At 44.0% G+C, this 25621-nt stretch overlaps 3 protein-coding genes and 1 pseudogene across 3 annotated transcripts; 1 reads left to right on the top strand and 3 right to left on the bottom strand.

The window, feature by feature from the left end:
• The first annotated feature begins 1983 nt into the window (after positions 1–1983).
• On the top strand, positions 1984–4705 carry LOC147474055 (elongation factor 2 pseudogene; annotated as a pseudogene).
• Positions 4706–7515: 2810 nt separating this feature from the next.
• Positions 7516–13906, bottom strand: LOC147474054 (ubiquitin carboxyl-terminal hydrolase 25-like). The gene is made up of 5 exons (XM_086586760.1): positions 13075–13906; positions 12917–12992; positions 7945–8031; positions 7769–7831; positions 7516–7683 (listed from the first exon to the last, which is right to left on the bottom strand). Exons 1-5 carry the CDS (start codon positions 13713–13715, stop codon positions 7516–7518), a joined length of 1035 nt encoding a protein of 344 aa, XP_086442886.1. The 5' UTR covers positions 13716–13906.
• Positions 13907–20514: 6608 nt separating this feature from the next.
• On the bottom strand, positions 20515–20937 carry LOC147474053 (uncharacterized). The gene has a single exon (XM_086586759.1). The coding sequence runs from the start codon at positions 20935–20937 to the stop codon at positions 20515–20517; it is 423 nt and encodes a 140-aa protein (XP_086442885.1).
• A 3157-nt stretch (positions 20938–24094) lies between these two features.
• On the bottom strand, positions 24095–24607 carry LOC147474052 (uncharacterized). Its single transcript, XM_086586758.1, has one exon. It carries the CDS (start codon positions 24605–24607, stop codon positions 24095–24097), a length of 513 nt encoding a protein of 170 aa, XP_086442884.1.
• Positions 24608–25621: the final 1014 nt, after the last annotated feature.

The following is a 25621-nucleotide window of genomic DNA, read 5'->3' as shown; positions in this document are numbered from 1 at the left end:
AACTAGAGAATATCAAAATCTCTTACGAAATCAGTAAGAATGCTTCATTCAGCTTTCTTCTCGGCTGATTTCGTCAAGCCATTCCTCTCCAAATAGCTACTGTCGAATTATACAACCACCCCATTCAATATCTCTCATCAAATACAACCTCAAGCTATTGAATTTGAATCTAAACATTAATTTGAAACGAATTTAACTTACCTTTCGCGGAACTACGATGAAATTCCACTCAATTTTCGAAGCTACACACTTGGTTTTATAGTTTCTAAGGATTGGGTGTTATAATTCTTGGTTTGAATCGATTGGAGAGGAACTAACCCAACTGCCGCCGCGATTTGGCTTCGATATGCTCGAATTCCCGGGAGATTTCGAATTCTCTCACTTCAGTTTAGTGTTTCTAGGTTGTAGGGTGAAGAATTGAGGGTTGAATCGGTTGAATTTGGGAGGAGGAAGTTTCTCTCTCCTAGGGTTTTAAAGAGGTGCGAATTGGGGAAGAAGAGGTGCGATTTTTTGTTTGTGCGGTTTTTTTTTTTTTGCCTATTTCGCGATTTTCGTTTTGGGCCTATTTTTGGTTTAGTGCGATACGGTCAAGGCCCAAACCCAATGTGACCCAATTGGGCTTAAGGTCCTAATTAACTTCTAACCCCCACTAATTCGACTTAGCGTCTTGATTATTTTTCGGCCCATCCCGCTAAATTTAATCTTCTATATTCTATCTCACCGCAGGCTATAACAATAACTCACTCATGCGTGTAGTCAAGTTAACTCGTCTTTTTCGCGACGCTTAAAACCGTTAATCGGCATTCTGTCAAATTTTCGCATATGGTTGCTTACCTAACGTGACTTATGAGTCGGAGTTAAGTTTCATCTAGTTACGTACGTTTGAAACATAAACCCGACGACCAATTTACATAACGACCCTAGAGTTGATATGAAATTTACAAAAATACCCTTAATACTAATTCAGGACTTTACAGAAGTTTACTTTAAAAAACACAACTCGAATTTGGTGAAGTCGCCAATTTCAATTCACATTGTTGATTCACAACTCAATATTCGAAGTATGTATACGACAAAAAACTCATTTTTTTTTTTTTAGGTTCAAGATCGCTGAGAGATGATATTGGCTAAAACAGTTTGAAAAAATGGTAGCTGGTATGCGTTGATGGGGTGTATTGGGCTATTGCTGTTGGGCTTGGGCTGGAGGCTGCCGGATCGAATTCCAGTGGTGCCCAATACAGGACCATTATTAGACCTATACAGCTATGGTCTAAAACAAAACATAGGTATTGAGTTTTGAAGGATAAGAAAGATCTCAACCGTTGCTTTATGTTAAAGTTAATCTAACGCCTGAGAGTGAACTGACTTTTCAGAAAATCTAACAACATCTTAAATAGAAAAAGGTGTTCTGAACACAGAAGTACTTGGTTATGAGAAACAAACCTACTTTTCTCTCTCTTCCTTCCTTCACAAAGAACCTATCTTTCATCCTCCTCAATTCTCTTCCTTCCCAACAATGAAAATGAAAAACCTCTCTTTTCCTCCTAATGAATTCTCTAAATATGGTTTACCTTTTTCTCTCTCTTCCTTCCCAACAAAAAAATCTTTTCCTCCTGAATTCTCTGTGGCTTACCTTTTCTTTTCACAATTGGATTTTCGCTGTCTTTCAAAAAGTTTATGTGGCTTTCAATTGCTTTATAGAGATCACGGAGGCTTGGCAGGCAGTTTTGAGGACGTTCAAACATCATCTCATGTCATGGAGGAGAAGGAGAAGGATATTTGGCTTGAGGACAAGATCGGAAAGTCAGCTGGGCTAGGCCCCATACTCAGTTCAGGTCCAGGTACAGGTCCAACGGGTCGGGTCCAGGATCATGATCTGAACGGGTCGGGTTCTGCCCGACCCGAACCCAGAACGATTTATCCCCTATAAAACCATAGTTAGGGTTTCTCACAAAAAAAAAAAAAGTCGGCCGCTCTCTCTAGAAATAGTTAGGGTTAGGGTTTCCTTTTCTCTAGAAATGAAGTTCGAGCTTCGTCGAATCATGGACGTGAAGGATAATATACGTAATGTCTCTGTGATAGCTCATGTCGATCATGGAAAATCAACTCTTACCGATTCTCTGGTTGCAGCGGCTGGTATCATTGCTCAGGAAACTGCTGGTGATGTTAGAATGACAGATACCCGCGCAGATGAAGCAGAGCGTGGTATTACAATAAAATCTACTGGTATTTCTCTCTACTATGAGATGTCTGATGAATCTCTCAGCGCTTTCAAGGGTCCAAGAGTTGGAAATGAGTTTCTCATTAACCTTATTGATTCCCTGGCCATGTCGACTTTTCATCTGAGGTAACTGCTGCCCTCCGTATCACTGATGGTGCTCTTGTTGTAGTGGATTGTATAGAGGGGGTGAGAATGCAAACCGAAACCGTCCTCCGACAAGCTCTTGGAGAACGGATTAGGCCTGTATTGGTAGTAAACAAGGTGGATCGTTGCTTTCTCGAGCTTCAGCTTGATGGAGAGGAGGCATATCAGAAATTCCAGAGGGTCATAGAGAATGTCAATGTTATTATGACCACTTATGAAGATCCTCTCCTCGGTGATGTCATGGTTTATCCAGAAAAAGGTACTGTTACCTTCTCTGCTGGTCTGTATGGTTGGGCATTTACCCTCACCAACTTCGCAAAAATTTACGCGTCTAAGTTTGGTGTTGACGAATCAAAGATGCTGGAAAGGCTCTGGGGCGAGAACTTTTTTGACCCAGCTACCAAGAAGTGGACTACCAAGAACACTGGTTCTCCTACCTGCAAGAGAGGGTTCGTTCAGTTCTGCTACCAACCGATCAAGCAGATTATTAATACCTGTATGAATGACCAGAAGGACAAGCTGTGGCCCATGTTGAAGAAGCTTGGTGTAACCATGAAGTCAGACGAGAAGGAGCTGCTTGGCAAGGCTTTGATGAAGCGTGTTATGCAGACCTGGCTCCCTGCCAGCACTGCTTTGTTGGAAGTGATGATACATCACCTCCCCTCGCCTTCAATGGCCCAGAGGTACCGTGTTGAGAATTTGTACAAGGGTCCTCTTGATGACAAGTACGCTGAAGCAATCAGGAACTGTGATCCTGAAGGACCTCTTATGCTCTACGCCTCGAAGATGATCCCTGCATCTGACAAGGGCAGGTTCTTTTGCGCTTGGTCGTGTGTTTTGCTGGAAAGATCTCAACTGGTTCGAAAGTGAGGATTATGGGTCCTAACTACGTCCCTGGCCAGAAGAAGGACTTGTACACAAAGAGTGTTCAGAGAACTGTTATTTGGATGGGGAAGAAGCAGGAATCAGTTGAGGATGTGCCTTGCGGTAATACAGTAGCACTGGTTGGATTGGATCAGTTCATTACTAAAAGTGCTACATTGACAAATGAGAAAGAAGTTGAGGCGCATCCAATCTGTGCTATGAAGTTTTCAGTTTCACCTGTTGTCCGTGCTGCTGTGCAATGCAAGGTTGCCTCAGACCTGCCGAAGCTTGTTGAAGGTCTTAAACGTCTAGCCAAGTCAGACCCAATGGTTATGTGTACAATTGAAGAGTCCGGGAGCACGCTATAGCTGGTGCAGGAGAGCTTCATGTTGAGATTTGTTTGAAAGACTTGGTTGACGATTTCATGGGTGGGGCGAAATCATTAAATCTGACCCTGTAGTTTCCTTCCGTGAGACTGTGCTTTGAGAAGTCTGTCCGCACTGTGATGAGCAAATCCCCAAATAAGCACAACCGCTTGTATATGGAAGCCCGCCCGTTGGAGCATGGTCTTGCTGAGGCTATTGATGATGGACGATTGGTCCAAGGGATGTTCGCCTTCTAATATCTTGTCTGAAGAGTTTGGCTGGGACAAGGATCTTGCAAAGAAGATCTGGTGTTTTGGTCCTGAGACCACCGGTCCTAATATGGTTGTTGACATGTGTAAGGGAGTTCATTACTTGAATGAAATTAAGGATTCGGTTGTGGCTGGTTTCCAGTGGGCTTCCAAGGAAGGTGCATTAGCTGAGGAGAGCATGAGGGGTATTTGCTTTGAGTTGTGTGATGTTATGCTCCATGCGGATGCAGTACATAGAGGAGGTGGTCAAATAATTCCAACTGCAAGGAGAGTCATCTATGCTTCACAGATTACTGCCAAGCCAAGGCTGTTGGAGCCTGTTTACTTGGTCGACATCCAGGCCCCCAAGCAGGCACTTGGTGGCATTTATGGTGTTTTGGATAAGAAACGTGGGCATGTCTTTGAGGAGAGTCTGATGCATGGTATGCCAATATATAACATCAAAGCGTACTTGCCAGTCGTCGAGTCATTTGGGTTCTCCGGTCAACTCAGAGCTGAAACATCGGGAAAAGCCTTTGCACAGTGTGGGTTCGATCACTGGAACATGATGCCCTCAGATCCTTTGGAGGCTGGGTCACAAGCAGCAACCCTTGTGTCTGAGATTCGTAGGAGGAAGGGCTTGAAGGAGCAAATGACACCTCTCTCCGAATTTGAGGACGAGCTATAAGGTGTTAGTTATCAAGTTGGGGTTTTCCCATCGTAGTTTTGGCTGTCATGTTGATATCTTCTTATTATGATTTTGACACTCTGTTGACTGCTCTACACACTTATGTTTCTGACTTTCATGTTTTAAGATTTACTCCTGTTATTTGGATTAGGTTATTTTATGGTTTACTTCATAACTGTTTTTTCCTGTTCTTTGTTTCTGTTGATTTTGGTTTTACTTCATATTGCTCTTAGCTCTTATTTTAGGAATCTCGTGGTAATGTAGTTTATATGTGAGGTTATTGAACTCATTGATCAGTTGCTACTGTAACTGTACCAATGAGGTTGTTTTCCAGCGATTTAATTTGTGATGCTGTTTGATCTGGAATGATCTCTTTTTCTAGGATTTTTTTTTGTTAATTATTTAGTGCTCGTCTGTGTTTTTATCTTTGGACAAGCATGTTACAAGTATAGACTATGATTTGATAAATAAGATGGGTGTAGAGTCACTAAAGTAAGCCCTATCTTGTCAGTGGACTCTTTTTGCCGCTATTGATTTGCTTGTCTCGTTATTTGTGTTTAGTGAATATTTTATCTGTTCTAGTTGCTGTGTCTTTCTTCTCCTTACTGCTTTAAATGGAGTACTGGAAGGGTTGACAATATGATGAATTGCTGACTTGTTGTGTATCGGTGACAATATATAGGAGATAGGTTGTTACATTGAAGTTGTGCTTTAGCTACGGTTTAGACTTAGAATATTGCACCCTCTCAAGACAAAACCCCTGCCAAGAAGTTTACCCAATCTTCCCATCAAGGTCACCTCCGCGCTCCACATAACTTATGTAGAATTAAAACAAGAAATCACATCTAACTTATGGCTGTTTTAATCTTCCCATCGTAGTTTTGGCTGTTTTAATCTTCCCATCGTAGTTTTGGCTGTCATGTGATATCTTGTTTTAGTCTCTGGACAAACAAGATAAAAAGTATAGAGTGATTTGGTAAATGAGATAGGCGTAGAGTCGCTGAAGTAAACCCTATCTCATCAGTGGACTCTTTTCGCCCCTATAGATTTGCTTGTCCCGTAATTTCTGTATTTAGTGAATATTTTTCCTGTTCTGTTTGCTGTGTTTTTCTTCTCCTAAATGGAGGAAGGGTTGACAGTATATGATGAATTACTGTTTTGCATCGGTGATAATATACATAAGATAGGTTGTTGCATTGATGTTGTTTTTTACCTCTCCTTGCTCTGTTTAGATTTAGAATTTTGGGGGGTTGTAGTTATACTACACCCTGAGAAAATACCCCCGGCAGTGTTTTTGAAGAAATCTCCTTCCAATCTGACATCTAGGTCACCCTCTGACATGTTAGGAGATGAAGAATGGACTAAATACGAATACAAAAACAAATATGAATGCATTAATAAAGTCATTGGTTATACAGATGAACACATATATGCACTTACCTTGCAATGTAATGTTGCAATTATTGATAGGAAAACTCGTGGCAATATGTATGTAAGGTTGCTAAACTTTGAGAAGCCTGAGCTGAAAAACGAAGTACTTACTTTTAATTTTGAGAAGCCTGAGCTTAATAACGAAGTATTTGCTTTTTATGGTTACTTGGTGGAATTGTGTGGGCAAATTTATCTCGTGCGTATGTACATCTTAGGCTTGAATTTTGGTAACCATGCTGAGATTTTGATGATGGATCGTTCGAGGGAACTTTGGTTGAAAGTGGAATCCATAGGCGATAGGGTGTTCTTTTTATCAGGATTTGGCACTGTCTTTTGTCTGCAACCAATGTAGAATTGAAAGGAAATTCCATCTATTTCACTCTTTTGGAAGGACAAAGGTAGTTTGCATGTGTTCGATCTGTAAGATGAGAGTCTATCAGTTTCTTTCGCAGTTTGACATTATATTATGCAAACAGTACAGAGAAAAAATACATGAAGTAAACCAAAACAAAAGAAAAGGCACCTCAACGGCTTATTTTCCTTAAAAAAGTAGTTTTAAGGAAAATATGCATGCGTGATTCGAAAGTCTCAAGAAGGTATAGAAGCTAGTGTATTAACTGTATTTATAGAGGCAGTTTCCTAACTGAACACCGAGTCCATCCACTTCCATTACAAATTAGGAGCACCATATAAAAGGCTATATAAAGTATAAACCCATGTTTTATTATTTTATAAAAAGCCAAAATTAAATTACTTGCCACGTCTATTTGGCTCACAAGCAGATTAGATTGCCTTAATGTGCATTTGGAACAATTACTAAGCCTGGGAAAGTGGATATCCATAGAAAGACAATGAGCAAACTATCTTTCTTGCTTCTTAACTCCGTTTTCTTGAGCATATCCATCAATTTTCTCAACCGCAGCCTGATGAACATCTGGTGACACAGACTTGCTACATTCATCATCCAATAATTTTCTCTTAGATCCAGATACGAAAGATAAGTTTTTCTCGCATGCGTTTCGTAATATCACACCACAATCAGGTCTTCTGTCTTGTGCTACAATAAGAGCAAACGCACCACCTTCAGACCCCTCAGTTTTCATTGGTCTGACACTACTACCTGCAATTTTACCGCTTATGCGTGTGGCATTGGTTCAGGATCCAAAGCATCGAGAGACTTCGTTCACATGAGCAACATTGGTTACTGATGGCATCTCTTTTGTAATTTTCTTCATCTCTTTCCCTTCTTTGGTGTCAATGTGATATCCCGCGTACCCAAGTATTATCGCCATTTCCATTTGGACGAAGCTCTTTGGAATCAGAAGACTTCAAGATATTGAACTTTATTCTCGACTTGAAGGAACTTTATCATTTTTAGATATGGTAGGAATGAGCTTCTTGGAATTATCAGGTTCATATGATCCCATGACTACCGGCTTTGGTGGAACAGCTCTCCTCATGCTTTGTGGTGCATTACACCCATTGGAATGTAGAGGCTTCACTTCATTGGGAACAGAGTATGACGCAGCATGGCCGTTGTAATACTGAGGCTTCTCAAGCCATTGGCAACAGAGGATGACGATCATGGCCATTGCAGTGTGGAGGCTTCACTCCATTGGTAACAGAGGATGATGCATCATGACCATTGCAGGATGGAGGCTTCACGCCATTGGTAACAGAGGATGATGCATCATGGTCATTGCAGTCGCGGAGGTTCCACTCCTGTGGTAACGGAGGGTGATTTGGTTGGTCGCGGTCTTTGATTAGAACGGGAAAAAAAAAGAATATAAACCTTTTCAGACACAACCTCTTGTAGATTAGAGATAGATACAAAGGAATCATTGCAGCAATACCACCGACCCATTGCATCCTGCAAGCACATAAAGTACACATGAGGCAATAGCAATGTCGATATAATATAATTAAAAAAGAGATCACTAGTATATCAAAACAAAGCAACAAAAATGTTAGGTAGAAACATACCTTGATGTATGCATAGTAATGTCCAGAATCGGGTGAATAACCAGAATGCACAATGGTACCATAAAGATTATACTGTGGACATGGATCCTGTATAACAACATGAGATTACAATCCAATTAATCATGATAAGAAACAAAATAAGTAAGAAAACAATTTGAGATATTCTAATACAATGAGAGCCAAAAGGAGTATCAGTTATACACTATATTACAATCTCTTCTGAATAATTGCTGAGATCCATACTCGGTCTTAATAATTCTAATGGGCAGCCTATACCTTGACCTCTTTTCCATGAAGGGATTGTAATAGTGCATAGCGTACATCACAATCCCACCTCCTTTTTTTCTCTTTTCTTATGCATACATTCCAAAGACAATATACTAATTGCCCACTGGCCATTACTAGTCACAAAAGGTAAGGATTATAAATATTATAAGATCCTATACTAATAGAATCCACTAGCACACAGACTACCAACTGCTGTTACCCTGCTAAAACGATCATAAAATATACTATTCCCTTTTTTTTTTTTATCAGTAGAAGTCGAAAGCAATTTCATTAATTTAGAATATGTACAACAATTTTACACACATTTAGGACTCATAGAACACTAGGCCTCCCATTTACTCCCCCACTGTTAAAATGTTTTCTCATGGTACTAATAAACCCCAATTACACAAAACACCTCAAAACAGAAAGCTCCTCTTTTATTCCTAACACAATCTCATGGATTTGCCATTTTTTTTTGTTGTTGGAAAACCCTCACGATCCTCTCCTTCGACAAAGTCCACATAATTTCCATCAAAAGGTGCTCGGCTAACCATTGTGATAGGTGGTTTACTCCAACCACTTGCTCCCTTATAGCATGTACCTAAGGAAAAGCAAACCTGAAATACATACATATGAAACTTTGAAACTTTCATCGCCTAAAAGTTGAACACCTAATGCCCAATCAAAGAGAAACTCCTTAGCATCAAGAATAATTCTTTAAATCCCTTTGACCCTCTCCACATGCTCAAAGACCCTTCCATTCCCTTCCACAACGCCCAAATTATTTCCTTTAGGGCATGCTTCATGAGCTACCAGGCCAAATTATTTTCTCCTCCTCTCTCAAAGTTAATTTTTCAGGCAAACAACTTTTTCAAGATGTTAGGTGATTAGTTAGTGTGATTAGTACTAAAAGTCTGAAGATCGTTATGACCACCATCAACATTGATTCAAAGAGTTTTGTTTTTGAAACTGTGGTGAGGTCCAACTCATTCAAAAATGGAAGACAAGTGCCGTTTTTAAGCTGGAGGAAGCAGTGTGGATTGTCCAGGTTTTCAGGACTTTAGGCGAGTCGGGTTTCAAGAACACGTTCAAAGGAAGGACCATCACACGTTTTGGCAAGGAAAACAAGGCTGGAAAGTATGTGCTGATTTCGGCTTATTTCCAGGTCGGTAAAGCAAAGCATCTGCAGGGCCTTCTTGCAGAGGATAGAGGGATGGATCGAAATCTGGCTTTAACCAAAGTTACAAAGGAAGTGACTTTCGCTGATATGATTCGAGGTAGGCAGAATGCTCCAACAAGAACTGAGTCAATCACTAAATATGTGGCGGTTTGTGGTCTGCATTTGAATTTGTCGTATCATAAAACCTTTGAGAGTTTGAGGAAAGACATTCCGGGTGCAAAGAGAGTTATTTGCATTGTCTCTGATCAAGAGGGTATTATTGTGGAGGTGGAGACAAGGGGGAAAGATATGCCCAGATCTGTGACGGTACCATCGTGAAGGCTTTCATTTATCTGGATCCACCGGAGCACCTTTTAAACTGGGCAGGGAGTACAAGTTTGATGGCTGTTTTAGAGGTTGAAGAAGAGGGAGGAACAACAAACCCTAGAAGAGGTGATCTCGAGGATGCGTGTGTCGAGCAGGGGGAAATAACACGTGGATATTGGTTCTCCCTTAAGGGACAGTGGACCTGACTTGGTAAAAGACTTTCGGGCTCAGCCCACGGCAATAGATTTGGATCCATATGCTGGACAAAGCCCAGTGACTAATATCAGGCAACAAGATACAGCAGAGTGTCTCTTTCATGCGGCCCAAGGCAGGGGTTTGGGTGCTGAGACTTACGAAGCCCAAGAGGAGGGTCTCTCCTACAACAGTTTTGACGTTGGTTCAGGGAGAGGGGAAGAGCAGCGGGACTGTGAAAGAAAACAAATCCTCCGGGTCTCCTAATCATCAAGATCTACCCGAGATAACAGAGAGACCACCAGCAAAATATCTAGGGTCTCAGATAGGAGAAGACGAGGTCAGTGGCTGGTCACCTCCAGTAAACAATCTAGTTTCTTGTCACCCCTTTCCAAAGGATCAGTCTCAGCATGAAGAGGAGGGAATCTTTGTATAACTCTGAGGAAGATCTTAAACGAAGATGTGGAGGAGGTTTTTGCCGGTGCCGAGAGACATCAGTGTGTGGGGGGAGAGGAGTTTGAATCAGAGGAGATTAGGAGTTTTATGGGTTTGAGGAGAGATCTCTATCCGGAATATGAGGGGATGGGCATGCTGAGTCAGGCAGATTTAGAACTTCCTGACTCCCCACAAAGTGCTCTATACAGGGATGAGGCTCGGGCAATAATCTCAATGCACACAAAGGCTAAACCGGCTAGTTTGCGAGATGTATGTAGTACCGCAGAGGTTTACAGGAATGTTTCGAATCAAAAGGATAATGGGTGTACGGAATGTAAGTCGGACATGTTAGGAAAGCTTCTGGAGGAGAAGCTGAATGATTTAGCTGATCGAATATGGTGAAAGTACAGGAAAATATAGAGGATCGCTTTTATGCATACAGTTGGACAGCCTGAAGGAGAAAAAAGAAGAGAGAATGCCTCGAGGCTAGTAAACCTTCACCAAGGGATGCGGACGAGTTTATGAGTCTTAAAACAGGAGTTTCTGTCCCTGCACTACCTTTATCTGTTGTTTCTCATTCTTATGTCGGGAGTCCTTTTTCTCATCGTATTAGTCTTGGTAGTCTTGTCTCTTCTGATTTTGGATGTGTTTTTCATCAGGTACCTTCTGCTGATGTGACCAAAGGCTTTTATAAAGATCAGGGTCTCACTGATAGGAATGGGCCCAACTTCTCACGCATGGTAGAACCACCTAGCTCCTGGCCCCTAACAGAGAGACCGGATATTGAATGGGAACACGGTAATAGCATCATTATCCTTTCTCAGGAACAGGATGAATCTGGGTTGGCCTTTGGCGAGTTGGGTAGAGCAGATAATGTGGGTTTCTTTGATATCAGTGGTGATAGAAGGGGGGAAGAGGAGAATGAGGGCGAGTCTCAAGGAGGTGATAGTTTGATGGAGGGTATAGGGGGTTTTGGGGGAACCGCTACCGCTTAACATGATAGATCCGAATCAACAGGCGATAGAAGAGTCTTCGTCATCATGGTATGCTAAGCATACGGAAGACCTAATCAGGATTTCGGGGTTGTCGTGTGAAGGAAAAGAGACGGAGGTTCTGGAGATGCTACAATCTATTTGCAGTTCTATCCATATATCGTCAGGGCATGAGACAAAATCTAAAGGGTTGGGAGTTCAGAAGAGCAATAAGAAGGACAGAGAGGCTTCTCCTTCAGGGGTTAAACAAGGAAAAAGGATGACAAATGAGTTACTTAGACTTACATCAGTCATTCATTATGGCGAGGACATCATAGAGGGAAGTAGTAGAAGGGGGGAAAAAAGTTTGTTTTAATGGATCACAAAATTCTGAATTGGAATGTGAGGGGATTGGGAGATGATAGGAAAAGGCCAAGCATAAAGGAGGTGATAAAGAAAGAGCGACCGAGCATGGTACTCCTTCAAGAGACTAAACTACAAAGCTTTTCTGTTAGGTATGCCAGGGAGGTGTGGGGCAAGAATAACATAGAGTGGGTTGAGTTACCGGCAGTGGGAGCCCCACCGAAGGGCAGCATCTGTGTTCTCTGGGATAAGGACAAAGTGGAGGTTTCAAACAGTTTGATAGGCAGTTTTTCGATGTCTGTTGTGTGCAAGTTTGGTGGTGAATCTGAATCTTGTTTAGTTACTGCAGTCTATGGGCCTTCGAATAGGGAGTCTTCGGCCCTTTTCTGGGGTGAATTGGATGATGTTTTTGCTTTCAGTAGAGGATTACCATGGTGCGTGGGCGGAGATTTTAATGTGATTAGATTTTCGCATGAGAAGAAAGGGGTAGCCGCATTACCCCTAGTATGACCTGTTTTGATGATTGGGTGAGGAGGTGTGAGCTTGTCGACATCCCTCTTACTGGAGGCAAGTTCATGTGGTCAAATAAGCAGGAGGACCCTATTTTGACTACTTTGGACAGATTTCTGGTTTCGGTTGAGTGGGAGTTAAAGTGACCACATTTGATTCAGCTCGTGGTCCCAAGCACGACATCGGATCATCATCCTATTTGTTTGGTAAAACAGGCTGGGGTTGGAAAACCATCACCTTTTCGTTTTGAGCTCGTGTGGTTTTCTGACCCTACCTTCATGGATAGTTTTAAGTGGTGGTGGACAGAGAATCAGGAAGGAGACCGACCGAGTATTATCTTCGCCAAGAAACTCAAGTTTGTCAAGGATAAGATCAAGATGTGGAACAAAACAGTCTTTGGGAGAGTGGAAAAAAGAAAAGAATCGTTAATGAGAAATATCAGGGACTTGGATATGAAAGAGGAGGATCACAATCAATATCAGAGGAAGTTAATAATAACCTTAACATTCTCACTAAAAAAATAACGTACGCTCAATATCAGAGGAAGTTAATTACATAAATAAAGTCGACATACCTAGCTTTCTTTGCACATGTAATTAGAAAGAAGTAAACCCTCTTCGAATGCAATCGCTTGATCAATCTTCCGACCATGTATTCCTTCAAATCTTTATAAAAACCAGAACTCCTTCCACTAAAAAACACGCACAATTGAAATATAACTACTAATACCACCATTAACCATTACCTTCAATTGAATTACAAGTACATTAGGTGCTTTAAGTATCGCCAATTGCTTCTTAGCCACCACCAACTTTTCACAACTGAAACAAAACCCAACACCGCAAATCAACAAAAACCAACAACACACATACATAAACAATAACAAATTTGATTTGTACTTACTTATCACAATGATACTTATTAGTCCCATTCAAAACTTCTTGTTGAAAATACCGCTGCATTGCGTCTTTAACTGAAGTAACTTGAAACAAATCAAGACTAATATCCATAATATCATCCGTCTTATTCGATTCAGCTCCACAATCACAACACTTAACTTGACTCCTCAATTTACCACCAAAAATCCCTCTAACAATACTAGTATTCTTATTAATTTTCAAACAAGCATTATGACAAGCATCAATAACAAACCTAAGAAACTCATGTGCATCCTCTTGTCTACCGTAACGAAAGTGAGGCGAAAAAATATTAATACAACTCAAAATCTTAGAAGGGGCGTCAATAGAAAAGTCTAGAGTAAGGGACCGGATTATCCGTTTTTCAAGAAGACAGAAAGGGCAATTGCCGGTACCGGATTGAGGACAATGAGAAGAGTGGTGATTGTTTAGACAGTAATTGGCAAGAGGTGGAGTATAGGATAAGCATTGAAGAACACTATTTAGATAACAGGTGTTTCCTAGGTTTTTTAAACCTAAAGGTGGGGATGTGTTGGGTTTTTTCTTCTTTTTAGGAGTAGGTTTTTTTGCCAAGTCATCTGCAGACTTGTCCCCATTAATTGAGTAAACGTAAACTAGTACCACCATTGGAACACCACCAAGATCGCATTCTGTGTTTTGGAATTTTTGGAAATTGGATTGGGAAGATGCTGGGAAGTGGGAAGTTTTTTTATTTGTTGTGGGGTTTTATTTATTTATAGTGGGTAAAGGTTTTTATTTAGCCTTCCCCTTTTTCTTCATCGTTTCGTTTTCTGTTTTCTCTGCTACTCCAAATCTTGGATTTAGCGTAAAAAACACTTGTTAGCTGTTATTGGGCTTTCTTTTTGTTTAATGGGCTTTCTTTATGTGGGCCTTATTGATCAAAGTTTTTACGATACGATATACGTTAAGTGGAATGTTTCCCTGACCTCGTCTCAAAATTTTATATGTACCGACGTACGTGCTCATGCTCGGCGTCTTTATTGTGCTCAAGCTTTGAACATCACCTGCGCAGGTCTGTGTGTCTGTCTAGCCAGTCCAGGGCTTGCTTTTTGAGGAGGAGACAGTAGTAATGCTAGTAAATATGGTGTGACTCTGTAGCCTGACTATAGGAATGAGCAATAAACCAACTTTAGCTTCATCTAATGGAAAACAAACCAATTTCCTAGCATCTTTCACGGAACCTGATTTTCACTTAACCTAGAGGAAAGCCTAAATGTTCAGAGACACAATACAACTTACAATACAACCAAAATGTTATTCAAAAAATTATCTGTACTCTAAGTTGCAGGCTTGCAGCTGCATTAGGTGTTAATTAGTACTTTGACATTGGCAGTTTTAAATTAGTAATTAGTTGCGACTCGAGGTAGTCAGGTAGATGGTTTGCAATTTGCAAACAGTACAAGACCTAGAAAAAAGAGCTAGGTCTTGGGAACTGGATGCCAAAAACATCAAGAATGTTCCAGCAAATCTGTTTAGCAACTTCATCAGCACTTCTAGATCTTTCATCATGCAGTCTGTTATTTCTTTCACACCAAATATGGCACATTGCAGTGGAGAAGAACCTCTCGTAGTCTCGTGTCCACTCTTGCCCATGAAAATGCATTATTTGGTTGTGAAGGAAGAATGCACACGAGTGCATTTTGCTGCTAGAGGAAAAGCCAGATTTCCTCATGGTCAATTAGAAAATGCGCATAAACATAAACTAAGCCCAATAAGAAGTGAAAAATGCACTCAACATTCTAGTGTGTTACCAAGGAAAGAAAGTTTCTTCAACATTCTAGTGTGTTACCAAGGAAAGAAAGTTTCTTCATAGGTCAGAGAAACAGTTTTCATGGTATGGGAACGTACAAATCTTTCGGGATCCACTTTGGGTCAGTCTCGCTCATCCTAGTTTCCACAAGTCATCACAGCCATGGCCTGCCGGAGTTAACTCTTATGGCGATATTCAGGTTCGCACAGTCCACGGCCGGCTCTGACCAACTAGGCAGCCGCCTAGGCCCCCAGCTTGTTGGTCAAACTTTGGGCCCTAAGTATAATTTTATACCCATTAGACCACATGTAAAGGCTGTTTAGTTCAGTCAAATTATCCGTAGTCCAGTCCACTCAAACATTGGCCCACCACTTTTTGTGTAAAAGACTCGTTTTTTTTCTCAATAATATTATAGCCATATTTTAAGAAACTCGCCTTGGGCCCCTCAAAGTTCTGTGACGGCCTTAGAACGGCCCATACCATAGGAAAGTCTGACTGTACCCGGCCGTTTTGATGTAGTAATTGGTTAAGTACTCTAATTGCTTTCTGATTTTCCTAATCCAACACAAACAAGGTTTAACCCAATAAAATTCTTCTGAATTCTGATTAGAGCCCAACCAAGAACAAGGCACATCTCTAAATAGTAAAAATTGGAAAACCGAGAAGATCCAATTTAAACTACAATTCAAAGTTTTCGTCAATCTTATTCTATCCGCTCCAATGGCCGATTGGTCCGGTATCCCGGAAGAACTCCTGTCACTCATCCGCCAACGACTTCGATTCTTTTGTCGAAAGTACTTGCGGTTTAAAGTGGTTTGCAAGTCATGGAGATGCGTTTCTTACAACTATCCATTACCCACGCCTTCCTCATGCTCATGCTACCCCAAGAAAACACTTCATCAACATCTCGCCGTTCTTTTTCTTGGTCTTACCGGAGGTGGAGAAGAATTGGATAAGACGAAAGTATACAAGCTTGACTTGCCCGAGATTCATCAAAGACGGTGCATTGGAGCAGCAAGTAATTGGATTGTTACAGTAGCTATGGAACAAGATATTCATATTTTCAATCTATTCTCCAAAGTTCATATGAATCTCCCATCACAATCCACATTCAATACCCAGATTCATGATCCAACAATAAATGAAACTCAAAGTCGTGAACTTATGGTAAGTAAAGTGGTTTTAACCTGTATAGACTGTGATTACAACCTCTGATCTTACTCCTCTCTCTCGTCTTTTCCTTTCTCTCTTTTTCTTCCTCTCTTTCTCTTTTGTATCTTTTCTTTCTCCACGCATCGCGCCGTTACCTTTGCAGTTCCCGGTGCCGCTCTCCCACTCTCCACGCTTTCGCAGCTTTCCCGAAGCGGTTGGGATACCGCTGATCTGATCCTCGCGCACCCCTGTCTTCCCCACGCTTATACCGCCCCGGTCCCCTTGTCACCACTAACCTCCTAGGTCATGTAACGCCCTATACAGATGCCCTCTCTCGCCCCATTGTTGGTCCGCGACCGCAATGGTACCGAACTCCTCTTTCTTTCCGTACACTCTCTCTGAAGTTTTCTTGTTTGATCCTCCCACTTCGACATATTGTATTTTTTTCCCAAAGACGTGTTCCACTTTGCTTCCTCAGACTTGCCCCGGAAGTACGGCGAAATCTGGCGCGACGCTACTCGTGAGTCTGCCCCTTCAGAATCGAGATGACACGCGGCCCCTATTCCTTTGGTTCTCTCATTCGGTTCCGGGCCTCTTTTTGCCCCCGCCCCTCAAATCCCGCTTTAAATCTCTCTCTCTCTCACAACCCTCATAAACCCTCAACAAGAACCCTCTCCACTTTTCTCTTCAACTTCCACTTCATCTTCTTCAACATCTTCTTCTTTCCAGTCGTCGATTTCTTCGTAAAGATCCGGCACATCTTGGTTACGCTCCCATTGTTTCGGCCTTCTTGTTTCAGTTTGTCTTTTATTTTCAATTCCTTTCCTCTCGTTATTTGTGCATTCACCGCTTATTTTGGAGGTTGCTTCCTCATTATCTTTTCCCTTCCCTGCGCTGGCCCATCTTTTTCTCAATTTCCCTCTTTGAATCGCTTTCCATTATGCCTTTATCGGATTGTGAGGTCATCTCCTCCACCCAATCTTCTGCCACCACGTCAGGCCAATCTGGCTCCTCTACCCCTAGATCTAGCCCTCGATCCGCGGACGAATCTGAATCCCCGGCTTCAAACTCTATCGATCACACCGCGGTTCCTCTACTTCCTAGGGACACCTTCCCCATCCCAGCCGCCCTATTACCGCAGACCAAATCTAGATGCCGTTAAGGCCGCTTTTACGGCATTCCCGGTGACGCGTTAATCTCGAACATGTGTCCGGGGCCACCCACTTTCCTCATTTAGTATCGCCACCGGTTATCTAGTAGCTTCGTAGGACGATAGCCGCTTTACGCTTTCCTTTTGACTCCCTTTGACGCCGAGGTCTCCAGAACCATTTCAACATTCCTCCGTGTCGGGCATAGGTAACTTCGGCGTGTTATGTATGCCGCCAATCATTACAATGAGACTCACTCCCCAAAATACAACTCCGCTGATATCCTTGCCCACTTCTACATAAAGAAAAGCACTAAACCTGGGGGGGTGTGGGATACCAATCCTTTTGCACCCGGCCCTCAAAAGAAGTCTTTCCTTCTTCACATTACCACTTCGACAAAGTTTGGCATCGCATCTACCAGATGTATGTGTCCGGTAACTTTTATCCAGCGGACCTCCTCCTAAGTTTCTCAGAGGCATCTCCATTTCCTAACAAGTGGTAAGTAAGCCATTAGAGTCGCGGTATTTATCTCTTTCATCACTAATTTGTCTTTGCTCTTTGTGATGTAGGCCGGAGACCGATTCGCGATCCCAAATATACAACGGTGTTTACTCGAAATTTTCCAATCCCTCCGCTAACTTCGGTAGTTCACGGTGCAGAAGTCCTCGGCATTGATCCGAAAAAGCCACACCACTCACATTTGACCCTTCTCTAAAAAACATTGGTAAATACCAAGGCCCCCTCTACCGTCTGCCGCCCCCCAAAGAAAGGAAGCCCAAACCATCCCCACCTCAAAAAAGACAACGTTCGTCTTACAAGTCCTTCAACTATACCAAGAAAATCTCCCATTCCCGAGCTGCTGCTCAACGTGCCGCGGCTACTAAAAACAAAGCTACTACCGCGGAAACCGTTCCTCCTTCCTACACTCGTGTGGCTGAGTGGGAGGACGATTTTGCTACTACTACCGCTCCCCCTTCTGCCACTGCCATGGATGTGAACAAATACAAGCTTTGGGACAGCGACTCTGATGGGGATGCTCCTGTTGACTTGTCAAATAAGAGCCCGCCCGCCAAAAGGGCTAAAACTTCGGCCGCCGTTCCTTCCCCAACTACAGGCCGTAATGAACCTCCGAGGTCTGTTGTATCTGCCCGCCGCCCTAGACAGGATTCGTCTTCGGCTGGTCCTGTAACCTCTGGGCCTGCCGAGGTGTGGCATCCCAAGTTTAAGGCGAGGGACCGCGACGTGACGACACGAGACTCGGCTTTGGAAAACCCAGCCGTAGCCGCCTCTTTATTTTTCAGCTCACCCGCCATGGATCAAGCTTATGGAGATGCTTTACCGCTGTTTCCTACATGTACCTCCATTTCCATTTACGGATGGGAAAAGGTATGTCTTGGGCTAGTGGGTAGTGTCTACCAATTGTTCATGGTAGCTCTCCATTCTTTGTGCTACTCTTATACTTATTGTGTCTCTGCAGTTGAGTCTAGACATTGGCTATGTGCTGCGTGGTCTGACCAGCACCGTGGAGAATTTGGACGCGGCAAAGCACGAGATATACGGCCCTGACGGCTGGAAAGCAAGGTACGCCAAGCTGGAGAAGGAGGGGGACGCGACCCGGATAAAGGCAGTCAAGCTTCACAAAGAACTTCGTAGCCGAGGACGGACAATCGCGTGATTACGTAGCGGTGTCAATTCAAAATGGACAGACCTCCCGAGACGGAGAGGCTTGCCACTCAAGCCGCCGCGGATAAGGTCAGATAAGAGGTCGCGGAGCGATTTCGAAAGGCCAGCTACTTAAAAGATCAAACGAACCTAACAAACAACTTGATCAACTTGATCGCCTTTTACGCTTCCGGCCTACTCCCACCTCCTTCTCCGGTTGTAGGGACATCATCCCTCGAGAACCATCCTCAAGTTGCTGAGACGCTACCACGGATGTCACGCCTCCCATACCCGGCGCTGACCCTTCTCCAATACCAGCGAATGAAGATGCCAGCATCCCAATTAGTGAAAATGAAAATACTACCCCTCAAGAACCGACTACAGCGCCGCAGTAGTAACCTAACTCGGTTTACTTTCTTTGTAGATGGCCTTGGTTTTGTAATAATTAAACAATTATCTTATCTTGGTCAGGAAACTTGTGTTTGTAGCTAGTACTTTTGTGCTCCTTTTGCAAAGTATTTGCTTTTCGTTGTGTTTGATTACAACGTATTTGATCTTCTTTATGTATAAAGCTATTGATCAATATGTTACGTTGACTTAACCCCTTTCATTTGCAACCCCAAACTCGCTTTAGCTAGACATTAGATATGATTGTCCCTTGTTAGTTGATTGCACCGCCGGTGAAAAGCTCTCTTCCTCTTGCCTTTACCATTTACATCATTTTTACCCAAGTTAGGTTTGCCCTCATCATTGCGCCGCTTTGGGCACCGGTGGAAGCTAGTCGGGGTTGCCCCCAAGCCGGATTCGGACTCCACCATGCGAAGGGCTCGTCCCCGGGCTGTCTTTGAACGGGCCGCGGAAGCTTCGATAGGGGCGCTCGCCGCCCTAAGCTGGATTCGGACTCACAATCCGCTGGCGGCTCGCCCCCGGCTGCCTTTGAACGGCCGTGAAGCTCGATAGGGGCGCCTCGGTTTGCCCTAAGCCGGATTCGAACTCACATCCAAGCGAAGGGCTCGTCCCCATTGCCTTTGAACGGCCTGTGGAAGCCTTATAGGGCAGCTTCGGTTTGCCCCAAAGCCGGATTCGGACTCCACCGCCAGCGGCCTCGTCCCCGGCTGCCTTTGAACGGTCATGAAGCTCGATGGGGCGGCTTCGGTTTTACCCGCTAGATTCGACTCCACATCCGGGGCTCGCCCCCCGCTGTCTTTGAACGGCCGGTGGAAGCTCGATAGGCGCCTTTTAGTTTGCCCTAAGTGGATTCGACTCCACACACCCGCTGGGGGCTCGTCCCCCGGGCTGCCTTTGAACGGCCGTGAAGCCTGATAGGGGTAGCTCGGTTTGCCCCCACCGGATTCGACTCCACAACCCTCACGGCGAAGGCTCGCCCCCGCTTGCCTTTGAACGGCCAGGAAGCCCCGATGGGGCAGCTTCGCTTTGCCCCGCTAGATTCGATGTACGCCCGGCGGGCTCTCCCCCCCCAGATTTTGAACGGCCGTGGAAGCCCTGATAGGGGGCAGCCTTTTCCCGCTCAAATTTGATTCGGGAATGTTGCGCCGGGCGGCTCACGCCTTTACGCCATCTCCGGTTAATTTCTATGCAAGTTATTGAGCCAGAATGCAATCTTTGTTTCATTGACTAGAATTTCGCATAGAACATATATACATTACACAAAGGATGCTTGTTTCAATGAAAGCTACACACTGCTCCTCTCATGGAATTTTTTCAACATTCTTATATTCCATTGTTTCTCCACCGTTACCCCTTCCGGGGTCTCTAATTTGTAAGTACCCGAATTTCCCTTTGCTGTCACGACATACGGTCCTTCCCAGTTGGGTCCCAGTTTGCCGTCATTCTCTTTTTTTGTGGCGGGTGTAACCCTTCGCAGCACCAAGTCTCCAACCTTGAATTCCCGCGGCTTCACTCGTTTGTCATACTGTCGCTGTAACCTTCTATGATACTCCTCCAGTCGTATGCGAGCTGTATCTCTTTTTTCCTCCATTATATCCAACTCAGTGGCTAATATGTTTTCATTAAGACCCCTTTCAACGGCCCTGGTTCTTGTCGTTTCCTCTATCATTTCCACTGGTATGATGGCCTTTTCTACGCCATATGCCATTGCGAATGGTGATTCCTTCGTCGAAGTCCGCGGTGTGGTAATGCGATAAGCCCATAACACATGATTCAATTCATCAGCCCACGCCCTTTTCGGTCTTCCGCTTTTCTCTTTAAATTGTCCATGATGATTTTGTTTGATGCTTCGCTTTGGCGCTCCTTTCCGGATTATATATGGCGCGCCGAGAACTTTTGTTTCACCTTGTAGGCTTGAAGAAATTGACGTGATTTTTTTCCTCCAATAAATTGTGTTCCATTATCCGCAATGATTGTATGGGGTAAACCGACCGTGATATTATGTTCTCCCGCAGGAACTTCTTCACATTTTCCTCTTTGACTTGCCGGAGCAGCCACTCCTCTACCCACTTTGTGAAATAATCGCTGGCGGCCAACATAAATCTTCTCTTGCGCGTCGCTGGCAACGAACGCCCCTTATATCGAAGTGCCCACATGGCGAACGCCACGGACTAAACACATTATGGAGTATTCTCGCGGGAATGGATTAGTTGGGCAAATCTTTGGCATTTCACAAGTTGTTGCATACTCGTCGCGATCCTTTTTCATATGAGGCCAAAAATATCCTGCGATATCAATCTATGGGTCGGGTTCGACCACCGAAAGTGACTTCCACAATCCCCTTCATGTATTTCGCCAAAACTTCTTGCACTTGCTTCAGCGTCCCTATGCATCTCGGTAGGGGCCACAAAACTCTTTTTGTACAAATCCCCATCCAACAAAACATATCGTTGGCTAATCTGCTCCATCCGGCGCTTTTCCTTGGCATTTTCTATCTCGCTCCCATAAGAAAAGTTTTAATGGGCGCCATCCAACCTATCTCCTTTTCAACGGTTAAACATACACTCTCGGCCCGTTGTACTTTCGGTTTGTGTAAAACTCTTACTTCAATAGAACGACCCTCGTTTCTCGGAAGCACCGCTGCCACAAATGCTAAAGCGCCAAGATGTCCGTTTTCACCGCTGACCGAAATGAGCAAACCAATCTTTTGAACTTATCGCTTTTGTCCGGAGAACCTCTAAATATCGGGCCATTCTTGGACAACGCGCCACAAATCCCCATTCATCCGACAAATAACCAAATTGAGTCCGAGAACACCGATAACTCGCTTACTCCCGTGATCCTCGTGCCATGTTCAAACCTCGCTATCACTGCTTCATATTCGGACTCATTATTAGAAGCCGCAAATCCTAGTTTCATTGATAACTCCAATTTTGTGTTGTCTGGAGTCACCAAAACCACGCCAATCCCATTTCCGGTGTCTGTAGCTGATCCGTCCGCGAATAATCTCCAACCGTTCGCGGCAGATCCCATGGGTCCAAGGGATCACGACCCAGATTCTTTCTTCCCCGATCCATAACCATTTCTTCTCCCCAAGTGGGATCCTCGGCCGGAAACTCCGCTAGGAACTCCGCCATGGCTTGCGCTTTTTCCGCTGTTCTAACCTGGTATTTGATTTCGTAACAACTAAGCATCACCGCCCACTTCAAAGATTCTCCCCGACTTCTCTCGCCTTTCAACGCTTTGCTTGAGAGGCAAATTTGTTATCACTACCACCGAGTGTGCATCGAAATAGGGTTTCAACTTTAATGCGGAGAACATCAACGCTAAAGCATACTTCAATTCTCTATCAGACGCGACTCGGCGGCTAGCATGGTTTTACTCAAAAATAAACCCGGTTTCTCTATCTTCTACAATACGCACTTAACCGAACTTATCGCGTACTCGATACCCCCCCATAGAGGTACAATATCTCTCTTTCCTCCTCGCCGCGATAGTAAAGGGGCTTTCCCCAAATAAATCTTTAACTCCCGAAGGCTTCCTCGCACTCAGTGGTCCATTGAAAATCTGGCGTTTTTCTCAACAAGCGATACAACGGTCTGCACTTGTCCGAGGATTTGGATATAAATCTGTTCAATGCCGCGACTCTACCTGCTAACCGTTGCACTTCCTTTACATTCTGAGGGGACGACATCTCCACCAGGGATCTAATTTGCTCGGGATTGGCCTCAATTCCACGATACGTGACTATATATCCCAAGAACTTCCCCGAAGATACCCCGAATGTGCATTTCTCTGGGTTCAGCTTCAGACTATGCTTCCGCAGTATGTGAAAAGTTTCCTGGAGACCCTTTAAATGCTCTTCTTCCGACATGCTCTTCTCCACCATATCATCAATGTATATTTCCATGCCCTTTCGAATCTTGTTTTCGAACATTTTTTCCCCCAACCGCTGAAATGTAGCCCCCGTGATTCTTCAAACCAAAAGGCATTCTTGTATAACAATACGCTCCTCCTTCCACCACGGCGGTAGTCTTTTTCTTGATCCGGGCCAAACATCGCGACTGATTATATCCCATGGAAGCATCCATGAAAGAGAATATCTTGAAACCAAATTGCTTTGTCCACTAACTCATCCACCCGCGGCATAGGATAAATGATCTTTTAGGACACTCTTTATTTACGCCCCAGAAAGTCCACGCACATTCAACCTTTGCCGTTCTTTTTGGAACCGCGACCACGCTGGATGACCACTCAGACATCCTACGCCCCCCGATTATACCCGCATCCCTAAGGCGATAACTTCTTCACGAATCCCTTCCGCGTATTTGGTCTTTACGCTTCTCATCTTCGTCTTATAGGCTTCGTGATTCTCCTTCATGTGCAAGTGATGGCAAGCAAACTCGATCTATTCCCTCGTTATATCTTCAATCGCCCAAGCAAATATGTCTACATTCTCTGCTAATAACTGTGTCAGCTTGAATTTCCACTCTTCTGGCAAGTCCGTTCCCACTGAAGTAAATTTTTCTTCCTCCTCCACCCCCAGGTTCACGACCTCTATCTCATCCAGAGTTTTTGGTCTCTGATGAGATTCGCATCCTTCCGTGAGTACGGCTTCCTGTAATTGCTACGCTTCTCCCTTGTCATTCGTCCCTGCTTTCACTTTCTATTCCACGGACCATACTTTTTACCGTCACTTGGTGTATATTCTGAGCCGCGACCTGGTCTCCCTTTATTTCGTATACCCCCCCTTTCGCGGGGAAGCGGATGACCTGATAATAGGTCGACGGAATAGCTTTCATTTCATGAATCCATCTTCTTCCTAGAATGGCATTATACTGGGACCCGGTATCTACCACCATAAATCACTGTGAAAACCGCCGCCGGACCTCGCAGCTTACCGGCAACGTTATTTCCCCTATAGGCTTTGTCATGCTTCCATTGAAGCCGTACAAATTAGTCTGAGAAACCCTCAACTGATCCTTATCTATATTCATCTCCTCCATGGCCCCTATGAACAACATGTCTACTGAACTTCCGCAGTCTATCAACACTCGCTTCACTAGATAATTACCCATTGCTATGGTAATCACCAACGCATCTTCATGCGGCGAAATCACTGATTCTAGGTCTTTCGGAGTGAAAGTTATGTTTCCCACTGCAATCGCGGTTCCTGACACTAACCGCGTCATGCTTGTCACTTCATTAACCTGTTGCAAGCTCGCGGTCCTTCTCATCTTGTCCCGGTGGGCATTTCTCCCAAGTGTCTCTCCACTGTAAATGACATTTATTGTACCCAAGATCCTAGCGGGAGCCTGTCCTCTCTCGGCATGACGAACCTCCGCGACGTATTCTCTAAGCATCCCCTTCTCGATCATTCTTTCCACCAGCCATTTCAAAGCATAACATTCGTTAGTGGCGTGGTTTCTAATCTGATGATAAGCACAAAATGGTTTTCCCTCAATCTCTCCAGGTGTATTCCGCGGTCCTTCATAATGCTGCAGCCCCTTGATGAGTGGCAAGATTTCCTCTAGTGGCCTGTTAAGAGGTGTTTGTTCTATCTCTGCGAGACGGCTTTTTTTCACGCGAATATCTCTCCGTCTTCGATCTCCAAATCTGTCCGGTCCACGCCTTTTCCCCTCCGTTGATCCCCTTCTTTCTCTTCTCTCTTTCCCCTATCCCTTCGTCGCCTCTATCCACCGCCGAGACCGCTTTCCCCGATCTTTTTTGTTCCCTCGCATTTCTTTTGCATTATATCTTCGCATCGAATATACTTTTCTACCTTTTGGGTACAGAGCGCAGCAGTGGTGATTTCGATTTTGGACATCGATTCGCGGCACCCTAGTCCCCGCTTCAAGCCGTCTTTGAAATGCAATGACATGCGTATGCTCTTCCAGATTCTCCACCCTCGGTCTCTTCTTTTGAATGCGCACATTTAAACTCCCTTAACGACTCCGTGACCTCGCTTTGATGTTAAACAAGGCCGCTGATATCCACTACTCTCCGCTTAAATGGTGGATGAAATGGTCCACGGCGCTCGCTCTAGTTCTTCAAATCGACCGATGTTCACAAGATAGGCGGTAATACCAATCCGTTACCCCTTTAAGGCTTGCCGAACATCATGCAAAGCAAATCCGTCATACTTATATATTTTCCGCCCACAAGCGGTGGCATCCGTTGTCTAAAATGATGCAAATGATCGGTTAGGTCGCCTTTCCATCATACCTTTCGAATCTTGGTTGATCAATCTCTTAGGTACCTCTCGAGTTCCGGACCGAATCCGCCAGATGGATTCTTGTTGAGGTTAGCAACCTCTTTTGAGCCGCACTTTGGTTCATTTTTTCTACCGCGACGGTTAGCTTCTCTATCTTTCTCGATCATGGCCTCGTACC

This window comes from Coptis chinensis, unplaced genomic scaffold (genome assembly GCF_015680905.1).
Source record: "Coptis chinensis isolate HL-2020 unplaced genomic scaffold, ASM1568090v1 utg136_pilon_pilon, whole genome shotgun sequence".
NCBI lineage: Eukaryota > Viridiplantae > Streptophyta > Magnoliopsida > Ranunculales > Ranunculaceae > Coptis > Coptis chinensis.
Note: the sequence above shows the minus strand (reverse complement) of the source record. Positions and strands in the feature narration are given on the sequence as shown.